The following is a 15,543-nucleotide window of genomic DNA, read 5'->3' on the forward strand; positions in this document are numbered from 1 at the left end:
CATGCGCTGCTACTCACAGTTACGGTAAGATGTTCTAGCGAGACCAGCAGCAATCTTAATATGGCGTCATCAAAAGGAATACGTTTTAATATTAGAGACAGTTCCTCGGTCATATAATTTTTTGAATGAATCTTGTTTGTCTGTAGAGAGACTAACCATTTACTCATCACTAGATTACTGGCAGTCTACACTAATGATTAAATCACAATGTTGGAGGGTTTGAAATATAGGAGATGTGTGTCTAGGTTACCTAACAGTTGAATAAAACTAATTCTGGAATACAGAAAACATAACTTTTAAAATAGTATAACAAAGCAACGTAGATCTGCACACTGAAAGGCCAGTCTGCCAGGTTAGAATGGAGAAAACTACACACTTCTGTAATCCCATATGAAGAAAGAGAAAAGATATCATCTAAAAAGAATGTTAAATGACTATACAATTGTTTATTCTCATAACAAAGCATGGTCATTTTAAGGATAACACAAAGACACGATGACAAAAGTTTTTACATCCTAATTTTTTGTTAATAGAAAATCGTGTAAAACTGTATAGATGTTCCATCAAAAACATTTGATAACATTGTAAGATTCCATTGTAGTTGTAGAATACCACTTATTAAGCCAATACCTTACTCAACTGGTATTCAAAGAGTTATGTCAGGCTGTATGCCGCTTTCCTGTGTTCTGAATACCCACTGGATAAAAACAGTGACTCAAAGAGCTGCCATGTTGTCACCAGTCAGCAGAGTAAGACTATCCTGGATCTTTTAAAATGCTCTGTGACTTGCTTGGACCAGGTTTGCGCAGCCGCACACCATTATCTCCCTTTATAGGGAAACACAGTGTATAAAGTGCTATACACCTGGCCTTCAGGCAATAAAGAAGAAATGTGCAAATATAAGGAGCACCAGCACGCTCATCGTTGAAGATCAAGGTCATAAGAGATTGTAGCTTAAAACTACTATGATGCTGACTGCAGATCACATATTACAGCTAAAATCTTTTTTTTCATACATTTGCTGTATTAAATTTGTATCTCAATTATCCCTACATGAAAATGCAAGATTCTGAAAACGCTCAATAGTTTGTACCGAATTCTCTTCACACACCCACTAATCAATTTTTTTACAGTTTTTCACTTAACTTTCACTACAAGTTTAAAAATCTTTTTATTGCCAAAGTATAATCTTGTGTGAGAGCAGGGGCACTTTTATGAATGTTCTTATATATGAACATTATTTGGTAAGTGCAAACTTAGCCATACTATATGGTAATGCCATATATTAAAAAATTAATTTTAAATATATCTGCTCTCTAACAAAATACATAACATTTTCATGAACTCTTACATGCCAGCTGAAGTCTACCCTGGTATAGATCAGGCTTGGCAACCGGTACAATTGTATGAGCTCCAATATACTCTACATAATGTAGATTTGGAGATTTTGGATTATGTGATACAGCAAGTAAAGTGCACTCTAGAAAGTTAATTTTTGGCATGCCTCATCACACCTCGCTTTCTCATAACTCTGATATATGGAGACGTTTTTCGTTTCCCCTTACAACAAGCATAGCCTTAAAAAACAAAATGTGGGACCCTGTGATCCCGTAAGAAGGCTGTGTGTTCAGTAAATTTCTCAGGAAGCCTTTTCCTATGATTTAGCTAATTTCAAGATACTTACAGTAACTCCACCTTGAAGGTTAAAATAGTGTAATTCACAAGGAAAGAGAAAGGATTCCTAGAAAGTGTGCTCCAATGTTTCTTGCAAGCAGTACACAAAAAGTAGAACATTTTCCTTTATACAGAAAAGTAGAAAAGCTTAAATATAACTGAAAAGGGGGTTAAAGTATGTCTATTTACAAACAGATATTGCAAAATGGTAAATTAGATATGATGCTAAAAAAGGCACAGCTTTCCCTTCCTTAAATACACTGTAAACAGTTCAGAATCCATGCAAAACATTTTCACTTTACAAAAAAAAAAAAAAATTACCTTATTTAGACAAAGATAGTACTTAAATATTCTCCATCAAAATAGAATTCTCTCAAAAATACTTTCCTATGCTTTCCATTCATCTGTAGTCATTAAAGATTGTTTGTCTCATTTACAAAATTACCATACATTTTTAGATCCAGGTCCTTCACAATTTATACATATACAGCAATATACAGTACAGCATAGACTGTGTAAAGCCAGCACAATATAAATCCAGATGGGGGTATTAGTTTTACATCTTTCTATTTGCCTTTTAGTTAAATAAATGTTGACATTACACACTAGGGTTTCTGGGAAAATTGCTGCATGCGCATATGTCAGATGAAACTAGGGGGCACACTGCTAACAGTGCTGATTTTAACTCTCTCTTTCTCTGCAGCAAATATGACAAAAATGGTCACAACCTTCATTCTGCAACATGATCACATGGGACAACTAATGCCACAAATGGGTAGTGATATTCAACATCAAATGTTCCTTAATATTTTATACAATAGCTTTTTATTTTTATTTTCGATACATTAAAAGAATATTTAATGCCCCATAATGACCAAACATGTGCAAACCAAGGGTAACCTTTTAAAAAGTCTTTCTGAGTCCATGAACCCCATTAAAACAAACAAAACCATAAACTCCATGGCATATTTTAAAATTTCATTGTTAAAATATCAAAATGAATCAGTTATTGACTAGATATGGCTTTTTATCCATAGAAATAGGAGTAATTTTCAAGCGCTTGGGGTGCTGGCGGCAACTCTCTTTCTTCCTGGCATGTCTTCAGTGCCCAAACAGTGCGATTTATTCTTGTCGTTTTGTTTTTGAATGACAAGAGTCATTTCTTGGAACCAGCTTGGGTATGGAACATCAGAGGAAACTTAAGGCAAAGTTCTCCTGTAAGACTCTTCCAGTTACTTTCTATGAAAGTACAAAGGCTTAGCATTCCCAGATTCCACCTTTGGTAGTTGATCACTAATTATTTCCACAAGCATTGCAGGAAACTCCACTTTGAGTGCCTGAGATTCCCTAAATGTGTAGAAGCAGAATTCCAATAAATCGCCGACCACCTGTAATAGAGCATACAAGATTATTATTTCAAAGTCACCTGAGATGGCATCAGCATCTAAAAGAAAGCTAATGCAATTATTGCAGTCTGCAGTTATGTTTTTATACACAAAGGCACTATCACCTTCATTGTAGTACTGGACATGGCATAGCAAACAATAGCATGTATCTATGTAACAAAGTGAAAGTATTAGGCTTAGGGCAAGGTGCAGCAAGTTTTATGGGGTGGAAAACTGGGCAATTATGCACATCTCCCATTTCCTATGAGGGGGCCCCAAGGTAGGGATTCCCAGAAGCAACATAAAAGTTTACCATTGGCCCCTTCACTGCCCTAGACCACAAAAGACTGTAAAATAAACCTTTTCACTACCCTAAGCCATCAGAAATTTAGAAATTTCTAAAAATGGCAAGTGGGGTACCCATTTTCTACAAAACCAGCTAGGTCTTTGAGTGTGCTCATCATTCTTGTAGCCATATTTATGAAACTTAATGTCTCAAGGAAGTTTAGTTCTAAAGATTCTAGAGAATTGGTAGCCTGCAGTTTCATTGCATTAAACAGCATATTTCATGCCCAAAATCAACTTTATGCAAGTGCATTATACAATTCAGTTAAACACTTCCAATCACATCTCAAATGCAGCATCCTGGATCCTAACGACCAGAGAATCACAAGCATTTCACAACTCAATGCAACTCACATCAGGATAAAAACGTTGCTCAGAGGCTGTAGCAGTGATAACAGTATAAGGCCGGATGCACACGGCCGTGTTCCGCGGCCGAGAGCGGTCCGTGGTATGCCGGGCTGGATTCCTGTTCAGAGCAGGAGCGCACGGCGTCATTGGTTGCTATGATGCCGTGCGCTTCATGCTGCCGCTGCACTACAGTAATACACTCGTATAGTGTATTACTGTAGTGCAGCGGCGACATGAAGTGCACGGCGTCATAGCAACCAATGACGCCGTGCGCTCCTGCTCTGAACAGTAATCCAGCCCGGCATACCACGGACCGCTCTCGGCCACAGAACACGGCAGTGTGCATTCGACCTAAGTAAAATAAAAAATTTAGCCAAAACAATGATAGAAAAGTAGGAGATGCAAGAGCTCTGGTTTAAATAATGTAAAAGCAGTTGTAGCACAAATAGTAGTAACATTAGCAGTAGTAGTTTAGCTAATATAATAGTTATACTAGAGGGAATTAGAGTAGTAAAAGCAAAAGTATTATTAGTAATAGTAAGTGTTAGTAATTTTATTATTAGTAGTAGTAATATAAATAGTAAATTATTTGTAATAGAGAGGATTATTGTAAAAATAATCATAACTTCGATAGTGTTACATAATTGGTAAAGTTGGAAAAAGATGCAGGTCCATTCAGTCCAACCTATACTAACTACTACCGTATGTTGACCCAGAGGAAGGCAAAAAAAAAATAAGAGTAATATTATACTAGGAAGTACTGTAGCTGTACTGTAAATACTAATAGTAGATATCATTAATTATTCAGACATTTTCTAAAATAAATGATCATATTTTTTGCCCTATAAGACGCACCCCCCACAAAGTGAGAGGAACATGTCAGTGCGTCTTATGGGCGAATACTAATAAGCGCCTCCATTATGGAGGCACTCATTAGTACAGGAGGAGCTTCCCCGTGCAGGCTCTGTACTCACTGCTTCCTGGTCTTCCTCAGCCGCATGCTGTGCTGTGACCCGTGCACAGCGTGAGGACTTTGGCACACTCTGTGACCTTGTGCTGTGCGATGTTGGGTTACAGCATAGCGTGGCAGGAAGCTGGATCTCAGGAGCGGCGGGGGAATCTGGAGCAGGAGAGGTAAGTTGATTTATTTTTTTTGTCTCTGATCTGAGGTCTGATTAACATGGGTGTCTTATTAACATGGAAGTCTGATCTGAGATCTGACTGGGGGTCTTATAAACATTGGAGGTCTTTTTTCTTATTTTCCTCCTCTAATAACGGTATCTTATAAGGGTGAAAAATACAGTAGTTTATTTTTATGAGGATAATTAAAAAAATTGGTTTCCCCATAAAAAAGGATTTACATATCACACATCACCAGAATAATACAAATGCTTATTATAAACTACTTGGCATAAAAAAAATGTCACATACATACGGTACACAGATGCATTGCCAGCTTTCTTCTTCATTACAGAGGCAGGGACAAAACTAACTTTCTAAAAGAATGACTAATATGCTCACCTTGAGTATCTCCCGTGACACGTGCTCCTTTATGCACGTGTTCAAAATGACTACTCACACCCACACAGCACCTTACTAAACAGTACTCTCACTATCCTTCAGATGCCAATAGAGGCAAAGAAAGCAGGTTGAGTGCGTATGACCATACTTACACTACCTTCTAGAAAATGAGATCTCTTCTGAATGTAAAAAAAGGAATATACAAGTAGTAGCAAAACCATGACCTACACCTAAAACTACAACATGCTGTGGTTTTTGTCCGGCCGCCTCTCGGCATGTTTGCCGTGCTGCGGCCGGACCTCCCGGACACCCCTATTATAGTAAATGGGGCCGGAGCGGATTTCCGCCGGCACGATGGACTTGCGGTAGCGCGGATCCGGCAGGCTGTTCCTTCGCCAGAACAGCCTGCTGGAAAAGGCTACCGCAAGTGTGATAGTAGGCTTAGACTATTTAGTGCCATTTTGGAACTTCTTTATACAAGCACCTCACAAGTATATATATATTCATATACTTGGCTCAGCTAAAATATCTATATGGACCTTAATATTATACTAGACGCCTCTTGCATGTATCCATGCTGATGACACATTTAAGTCTTATGATGAATGATCTCATGTCCTTCACATAAGGATATATTGGCTAAAGTCTCATTTTTAACATCAGTGTGAGGGTTTAGTCAAATTTTGTTGATTGCATCCACCACAGTAGTGCACCTATTCTTCTAAATGTTTATTTGATATAGTCAATTACATCAATACATTTTGCTATCTGGTGTAGGATGTCTATGTGGCACTGGTGGTCCGCTGCGGGCATCCTCCATTGTACGCATTTCGTGCTGGGGATTGCCATTAGCAACAGACCACAAGTGCAGGATTTGCTCCCCTGGTTATAAATGCACAACTGCATATGGGGTTGAGCATTTCCTGCTTTTTGAGACCACGTTATATATATATATATATATATATATATATATATATATATATATATATATATATGTCTGGAGGTGTATAAACTCCAAATTTTAATGTGCCTGATTTTCATCTATAGGCAGCATTCGGTGCACCTGTGAGGCCTGCATCATATCAGTCAGCTCTGGGTGGGACTCACAGCCTCCTCCCTTCTCCCATTCCATGTGAGGCAACTGGGAGCTGTTTGCTGTGAGTTGGACCTTACGCTTCTGTAAGTCTCCCACTGGCCCCTGGTACTGCCCAAATGGCACAGGTAGGTTAGCGTTAGGTCCCGTGTCACCTGAGATACCTTGACGTGGTGAGCAGGCTCTGGTATATTTTTCATATAAGGATATATTGGCTAAAGTCTCATTTTTAACATCAGTGTGAGGGTTTAGTCAGATTTAGTTGATTGCATCCATCACAGTAGTGCACCTATTCTTCTAAATGTTTATTTTATATAGTCAACTACATCCACACATTTTGCTATCTGGTGTATGTTGTCTATGTGGCACTTGTGGTCCGCTGAGGGCATCCTCCATTGTACACATTTCTTGCTAGGGACCGCCATTAAAAGACAAAAAAGGGGGTCAGTCAGCACACCAAACCGCAGGAGCACATTGCTATGGCAGGGAACAACATTAAGAGACAAAAACATGCAATGCGACAATTCACTGCAATATAGAGTACAAAATTGCATAATAATTACAAGTGCTACACTATAAGTGAGAGATACTTGGCAAATCGTTTTGTACAAAATTATTTGAGCCCGTCTGCCGAACGTCAAGGCAATTTTGTACTCTATATTGCAGTGAATTGTCGCATTGCATGTTTTTGTCTCTTAATGTTGTTCCCTGCCATAGCAATGGGCTCCTGCGGTTTGGTGTGCTGACTGACCTCCCTTTTTTGTCTTTCTTTGCAGCTTGTACTGGAGGTGTGGCTGCCTCCTCAGTCATGCACTCCTGACCATCCTGTCTGCCCTATAGGCTGATTTTAATTAGTGTTAGTACATAGTCAGGCCTGCTCCCCCTCACTCACTGAAGCCATGGCACCAGGAGTGAGATAGTTTGTGGACTCTCACTGCAGTCCTTGATGACCTGTTGGCGCCGGTGGTGTTGTGGAGTGGGCCTGCTGTGTAACCTACACTCCCTGAAGTGTATGGTAGCCGTCATGGCACCTAACAGGTAGAATTTAGCGTAGGAACCCGTCTAACAGAGATTGCCTTGACGTTCGGCAGACGGGCTCAAATAATTTTGTACAAAACGATTTGCCAAGTATCTCTCACTTATAGTGTAGCACTTGTAATTATTATGCAATTTTGTACTCTATATTGCAGTGAATTGTCTCATTGCATGTTTTTGTCTCTTAATGGGGACTGCCATTAGCAACGGACCACAAGTGCAGGATTTGCTCCCCCGGTTATAAATGCACAACTGCATATGGGGTTGAGCATTTTCTGCTTTTTGAGACCATGTTATATTATGTAATTTGAATGATCTCATGGTAGTAATAGCAAGGGTGGTGGATAAAAATAGTTTCTGTGATTCAGTTTTATAATCATATAATTATAGCTCTTGGTTTCCATCCTGGGTGGATTTTATCTTGGAAGTAGATGCATTGTTAATTATTAGGAAACCTAGTTTCTATATATTAGTTATCCAGCCATGATGCAGAAGGTGGCATTTATCTGGGTGCCTTGGGCAAACTATACAATGCACACAAAGTTATAGTCTACCATCATAGGGTAAAATGACATATTCAATATAACCATGAAATACACTTATTAATATAGCATGAGACTAAATCTAGAGATGGAAGGAAATTTGGAAATTTTCCAATCTAATTGCTGATATTTCTCATTTTGTCTCTGAAGTTGTGGCATTTTTAAGTTAATTGATTAATGGCATTAAACAGTGTGAGATTTAGTTGATTAACGTTCGTGTGAGATAGGATGGGCTGCTTGAGGAGACATAAATACACCCCACATACTGTGTCCAGAGCAGTTTTCTCCATCCAGCAGCCCATGAGTCATGGACCAAATCTCAATTCCTGTTTAAATTAAAGCTGATCGGGACAATCGGTTGCTCTTATGGAGGCAGGCGCGTCTAGCCATAAACTTGCAGTGGCTAAAATAATGACTGACCACGAAATGCACTGATAGCTAGCTGCCCTGTTTTATCGTAAAGGGGTTGTATAATTTCAGCAAATGGCATGTATTATGTAGAGCTCCTGACAGCAGGAGCGCACTGCGTCATTGGTTGCTATGATGCCGTGCGCTTCATGCCGCCGCTGCTGTACAGTGATACACTGGTATGATCTATACCAGTGTATCACTGTACAGCAGCGGCGGCATGAAGCGCACGCGTCATAGCAACCAATGACGCCGTGCGCTCCTGCTGTCAGCAGGAATCCCGGCCGGGTTACCACGGACCGCTCTCGGCCGCGGAACACGGCCGTGTGCATGAGGCCTTACTGTGTAACTAAGTAGGCAATCACAATACATTTGTAAGTATCTTGTATTAACTTTCTGTACATGATAAATGCCATTTTCTGATGTGAGAGAACTCTTTTAAAGAGTTGGATCATAAAGAAATCATTCTTCAATAACCATAAATAAGGCCCCTTTTCACAGGCAGACTGACAAGCAATTATCAGGAATAAACCATTAATTCCTGATAACTGCCGGAGGCGAGAGCTGCTCTACATGCATCAATCATCTTTGTATGGTGATAGGCGATAGCTACTGGAATGGCTCATCCCCATATAGATTCATTCTTTCAGGGCAGCAAATCTAAATTTACACAGGATGATCTGCTTCTCAAAAACAATGATTTGGGTGCTGCATCAACAATGCTTTCAACTAATGAATAAATATGCAAAGAGGTATCTCCCAGAGAAAGCACCATCTGGATGTGGCTTCCTATAAGTCAAAGTCCAACTTTTTAACAATCTTTGGACCATGACCAGGGAAAATAGCCAAGCCAAATATCCATTAGTAGACAGCTATTTTGAGGTGCTTGACCCTCATCAGTATGCAGTGGGATTCTAGCTGGCTGAGTGCGATGCCTTGAACATGGCTTAGTTGGGGGCTGGCTTTCATTAAATAGACCAGCTACTGTTTATATGGACACTTTTTGGCAATGCTCCATGGGAATAATAATATGCAAAGAGGTATGCCCCAGTGAAAGAGAACTCTCTCTGTAGTGCCACCTTCTGGAAGCGGCTCCCTGTGAGTCAAAGTCCGACTCAGCCAGCCGGAATCCTATTCTGTATTGATGAGGGGCAAGCATCCCAAAACAGCTGTCTACAGATGGATATTTATCTTCGCTATTTTCACTTGTTACATTCCAAAGCATGCTAAAAGCTTCCAGAATGCGGCGATAGCGTGATGGTTCTCTTTCGCTGTATATATTTTTTTCCCGTGGAGTACTGCTAAAAAGTTTCCATACATAGCTGGTATCTTTAAGGAGAGTGTGTATCCTAACAAAATCACAGAAATATAGTGGCAAATATGGGGGAACTGCTCAAACCCCAAACACTGTAGCGTGTTTCTCATTGGGGGAGCAGTCCCACCGCATGTGGACCGCAGCAAACGACCATCCCCAGCAAAAAATGCGTACAATGGAGGATGCCGGCGCGGTCCACATGCACTACAAAGGCATCCTACACAAAACGGAGCATTGTGCGGATGCAAATATAATCATATAAATCACAGAAAAAAATGCACCAAACGGATATGCCACTGACTATACTAGCTAGTCATACAAGCAGATATTAAAAGCTGAGACTTTTGCCAATATATTCCTGTCAGGAACACATCGGAGCCCATCATGCACCACGTCACGGTCTCTCAGCATGAGGTGGGACTGCTCCTCCAATGAGAAACACACTACAGTGTTTGGGGTTTGAGCAGTTCCCCCATTTTTTACACCGTTTTTTTTTTTTTTTTTTTTACAGTATTCACCTGAGGGTCATGTGATATTTTTTATAGAGCAGGTTATTACGGACGCGGCGATACCTAATATGTATACTTTTTTTTATTTTTTTATTTAAGTTTTACACAATGATTTCATTTTTGAAACCAAAAAAATCATGTTTTAGTGTCTCCATAGTCTGAGAGCCATAGTTTTTTTCAGTTTTTGGTCGATTATCTTGGGTAGGGTAGGATTTTTGCGGGATGAGATGACGGTTTGATTGGCACTATTTTGGGGTGCTTATGACTTTTTGATCGCTTGCTATTACACTTTTTGTGATGTAAGGTGACAAAATAATGGCCTTTTTGACAGTGTTTTTTTTTTTAGGGTGTTCACCTGAGGGGTTAGATCATGTGGTATTTTTATAGAGCAGGTTTTTACAGACACGGTGATTCCTAATATGTATACTTTCTATTTTTTTTATTTATTAATTTTTGGGGCGATTGTCCTATGCAGGGGCTAATTTTTTGCGGGATGAGGTGACGGTTAGATTGGTACTATTTTTAGGGGCATATGCCTTTTTGATTGCTTGGTGTTGCACTTTTAGTGATGTAAGTTGACAAAAATGGCTTTTTTTAACACAGTCTTTGTGGTGTCTATCAGACGGGGTGGATAATGTGATATATTTATAGAGCCGTTCGTTACGGATGCGGCGATACCTAATATGTGCGGGTTTTCCTTTTTTTCAATTTTTTATTCGAAAATCAGGGGAAAGGGGCGTGTTTTTTTAATTTATTTTTTACTTGAAACTATTTTTTTTATTCAAAACACTTTTTTTTTACTTAAAAAACAACAACTATTTCTGTCCCACTCTTTTGGGGGTCTGATCCCCTCTGCAATGCATTACAATACATCTGTATTGTAATGCATTGCCTCTTAGTGTATGACACTGAGTCATACACTAACAGGTTGCCTAGGAGACCCAGCCTGAGGCTGGATCTCCTCGGCTCCCGTAGAAGGCAGTTCCCGATGCCATGCAAGGCATTGGGCAGCCTCTGCACGGCATCTGGCTGCCTTGTCACGCATTGGGTCTCCGCCACCGCAGCGCGGGGACTCGATGCAATCACTCACCCACCTCAAACCACTTCTATGTCGCTGTCAGTGCAGACCGCGGCATAGAAGGGGTTAATCCGCCTGCATCGCTGTAAACAGCGATGTCGGTGGATACAGCAGGGGCCCGGCTACCAGGGACTGCCGAACCCCTGCAGTGATCGGGCGCACCACTCCGGTGCCTGCCCTATCATCCTGCCGTGCATGTAGGGCGGAATGCATTCTAGCAATACATCCCCCGCCATACATGTACGGCATTCTGCGTTAAGGGGTTAAACAGGAAGTTACATTAGCAAAGATAAACTACCACCTGATATTCCCACAATGTGAACCGACTGTAGATGCCACCATCAGTGGTGGTCACCTGTCAGCTGTACTAATACTAGCAACAGGAGAAACTGAGTGCCACAGACTACAGCAATTATTGTAAAGTTAGAAAATAACAGTATCAGCTTTTCTTCAGTGTCACTCTTACTTCACTCTTTTCATGCGGTACCAGGAAACCTTGCATAAAGAGAAGCACAACTCTCCTTCCCACATCAGTCACAAATAACGAATTATTATCTCATCACACACTTACCTTTCTCACGAACAGGAAGCATGAGTCACCCTGGCTTTCTACAGGAATACAATATGCCAAGCTAGTTTTTTATTGATTTGTTTGAAATATTATATATTATTTTGGTATCTTCCCACTGTATTTATATGACAACAGTACAAAAGGTGCCGTCTCGAAGAAATCTGCCAAGGGTAAAGCCAGTAATTTCTTCAAGTCTATGTTCAATTCACTTAGTTTCCTAGCTCTTCAGAAATAATAAGTGAAAAAATCTGGCATATTCTTAAAGTCACTTGGTGGCAAACAATTTATTGGATTTTTTCATAGCTTAAGGTGTAAAGTTTAAAATGAAATTGAAATGCGATAAACAACAATCCATTATATATTCAGTGCAGATCTAGTTACATTTTTTATAGTAATAATGGTCACATTTTCATAAAAACCTACCAAATTTGTGAAAACGAAGTTATTATTAAATAAACCTAGTAAACACATCCTTGAGCCTCTAGCACGTGACTATCTGCATTTTTTGCAGATTGCACACAGACCCTTTCATTTCTATGGGTTTATTCTGCACATTATAGAATATGTCCTATTCTCATGTTGTGGACAAGAATAGTCATTTCTAGTGAGAATGAGAAAAATGAAGTTATCCACATTTAGCAGATCCGTGGTTTGCAGACCGAAATACAGACATGGTCATGTGCATGAGCCCTTATAGTAACAATTTAAAAAAATATATTATTTAACTCCTTAACTGTCTCCCAGAGATCTTTTATGACGTCTTGGGGGCTTCATAATGTTTCAAAAATAAACACACACAGACACAAGTAAAAAAAAAAAAAAAAAAATCTAAAAAGTAAAAGGGGAAAAAATGCCCACACCAACTCAAACCAAAAATGCAAAAATAGAGAACATGTCCTATTACTGTCCGCATTACAGACAAGGATAGGACTGTTCTATTAGGGGCCAGCTGTTCCGTTCTGCAAAATACCGATGCACACAGCCGTTATCCATGTTTTGCGGATCTACAATGTGCGGACCACAAAACATCCAACGGGTGTGTGCATGAGCCCTTATTGTTCTTATTTTTTTTTACTTACTTATATAGCGCTGACATATTCCACAGCTCTTTACAGGCATTAGCATCAAGCTGTCCCCAATGGAGCTCACAATCGAACTGCTGTGAAGCAATATAAACAGCAGTGGCGTATAGAGTCAAATAGAGAGCGACCCAGGCCACTGATGGTTTTAATCTGTCTTAGTTTAATTAGCACTAATTTATAATGTGTTTTTAAGGGAAATGATAAATAAAAGTGATGTTTTATAGAAATACAACAGCACATGAAACAAGACGTAGATAGGTCCTAATGGACCATTGGTTAATTTACTAATATAGTTAATGTCGACATGTGCTGAGAGGTCGCTTTAAACTGTAGTTGTACAGACTCCTGGCCCCCAGTGATCACATGAGCGCTGGGATCATAGCAGGTCCCTATAAACAGTGCACGTCCCTGCTTTCTATTTGGGTAGCCATACGGTCACTGACAGAAGGCTCCCTGCTCCCGCAGCTGTGTGATTAGCACACAAATGGATTTCAATTGGGTTTTAACCCCTTAGGGACGCATGATGTACTGGTACGGCATGTTTCCCGAGTCCTTAAGGACCCATGACGTACCGGTAAGTCATGGCTTTAAAATGCGATTGCGGCGCCGCGGGGGTTGATCGGAACGGGATGACATCCTGTCACAACGCCGGGGGGGGGGGGGGGTCTAGCTTTGAGACCCTAGACCCCCCCTGCCACAAGGGTTAACAGCCAAACGAAACTAAATATTTATTGCCCTGATTCTGTAGTTTGCAGAAACACCCCATATGTGGTCGTAAATGGCTATGTAGCCACACGGCAGGGCATAGAACGAAGGGAACGCCATATGGTTTCTGGAAGGCAGATTTTGATGGACTGGTTTATTTACACCATGTCCCATTAGAAGCACCCCCTGATGTAGCCTAGACTAGAAACTCCAAAAAAGTGACCCTATCTAAGAAACTACACCCCTCAAGGTATTCAAAAATTACTTTACAAACTTTGTTAACCCTTTAGGTGTTCCACAAAACTAAAAAGCGAATGTAGAAACAATTTTAGAATTTAAATTTTTGTTATCTTGCCTCAAAAAAGTGTAATATAGAGCAACCAAAAATCATATTTACCCTAAAATAGTCCCAAAACAACAACCACCTTATCCCGTAGTTTCCTAGATGGGGTCACTTTTATGGAGTTTCTACTCTAGGGGTGCATCAGGGGGCTTGAAAGGGTACATGGTGTAAATAAACCAGTCCAGCAAAATCTGAACATGAAGTAGACATATGGGGAATATAAAGTCATCACAATTTTTGGCAGTATTACTATGTATTACAGAAGAAGAGAAACTGAAACTTTGAAATTTGCAAATTTTTCTAAAATTTTGGTAAATTTTGTATTTTTTTATGCAAAAGAATGAAGCACAATATGTGACAAAAGAAATCTCAGAACGGCCTGGGTAAGTAAAGGCGTTTTAAAGTTATCAGCACTTAAAGCGAACCTTTCACCTCATTTTCACTTTATAAACTAGCAACAGTACCTTATAGATCATCTTCAGTGTGTTCTTATACATCCTTGTGCCGCTTTCATGCGCTGTATCTGCCTGAAAAAATCGTCTTATAACTTTATAAGACGATTTTTTCAGGCAGATACAGCGCATGAAAGCGGCACAAGGATGTATAAGACCACACTGAAGATGATCTATAAGGTACTGTTGCTAGTTTATAAAGTGAAAATGAGGTGAAAGGTTCGCTTTAAAGTGACACTGGTCAGATTAGCAAAAAATGGCCAAGTCCTTAAGGTGAAATAGGGCTGAGTCCTTAAGGGGTTAAAATGTCAGTCAAGAGTAAGGGAGAAAGTGATCTGTAATTATTAAATATTAAAACTTAGCTTTTAATGTGAAGCTGCTGATAAAATAAATGCCCCTCAGAATGATAATACAAAATACAAATATTTGAACAATCCACAAAATATGGAGCTTGTATAGAAGTAAGTCACCACCTTGCAATGAGATACTGGGAGACATAAATCGCTTCATCAGGTAGGATTATAAGTGCACGGCGGCACTATAGATGAAAAACATTTATCCTACCGCTCCGTCGAATGATTCCTGTATGCAGCGAGTCATCGGTGGTTTGAATGCTGCACACTGGTAGGGATCCGGACTAGATCTCCCTAGAGATGCCCTATAAGGGGGTATACGCTAGCCCTGCAGGCCTAACCATGGCGCACCCACTAAAACAAGGGTGACCCCGTCCGGAACCTAACCCTGGAATTGAAAGACCCTGGTTAGCCCTCTCCTATAGGATCCCTACATGCATGTTTCGCTTTCGGATGAGGGGAAACAACAGGGAGCTGGGCAGGTTGATATCTCAAAGTGCACACACAAACGTATTAGTTGTGCACCCTGGAGATCGAGATCAAAGTCCCTGAGACCTGGTATGGCTCAAGATGGCAAAAATCTCATAAACATCTCATAAGGAGGAGGAGAGGCTAATAGATACCCCTTCCTCCTTACAGGGAAATTTTGGTCTTCCGTGGGCCCGATGTAGCCTGAGATGGCCTCGGAACCCGCCGGAATTTGAATGCGACGCAGCCTCCAAAGCGAGGCTTGGTTTAAAGACACGCCTCCCCAGTGTAGCACTGTATGCGTTGGCACATGCGA

At 40.3% G+C, this 15,543-nt stretch overlaps 1 protein-coding gene across 2 annotated transcripts in view; it reads right to left on the reverse strand.

The window, feature by feature from the left end:
• Positions 1-426: 426 nt before the first annotated feature.
• The window catches only part of NR3C2 (nuclear receptor subfamily 3 group C member 2), a 368,336-nt gene continuing 353,219 nt past the window's right edge, over positions 427-15,543 (reverse strand). For both annotated transcript variants that reach the window (XM_040418530.1, XM_040418529.1), the window contains exon 9: positions 427-3,062. In XM_040418530.1, coding sequence (XP_040274464.1) covers positions 2,907-3,062 — 156 coding nt within the window. In that variant the 3' untranslated portion in view covers positions 427-2,906. The remainder of the gene's footprint in view (positions 3,063-15,543) is intronic.

The sequence above is a fragment of the Bufo bufo genome, chromosome 2 (assembly GCF_905171765.1).
Source record: "Bufo bufo chromosome 2, aBufBuf1.1, whole genome shotgun sequence".
In the NCBI taxonomy this organism is placed as follows: Eukaryota; Metazoa; Chordata; class Amphibia; order Anura; family Bufonidae; genus Bufo; species Bufo bufo.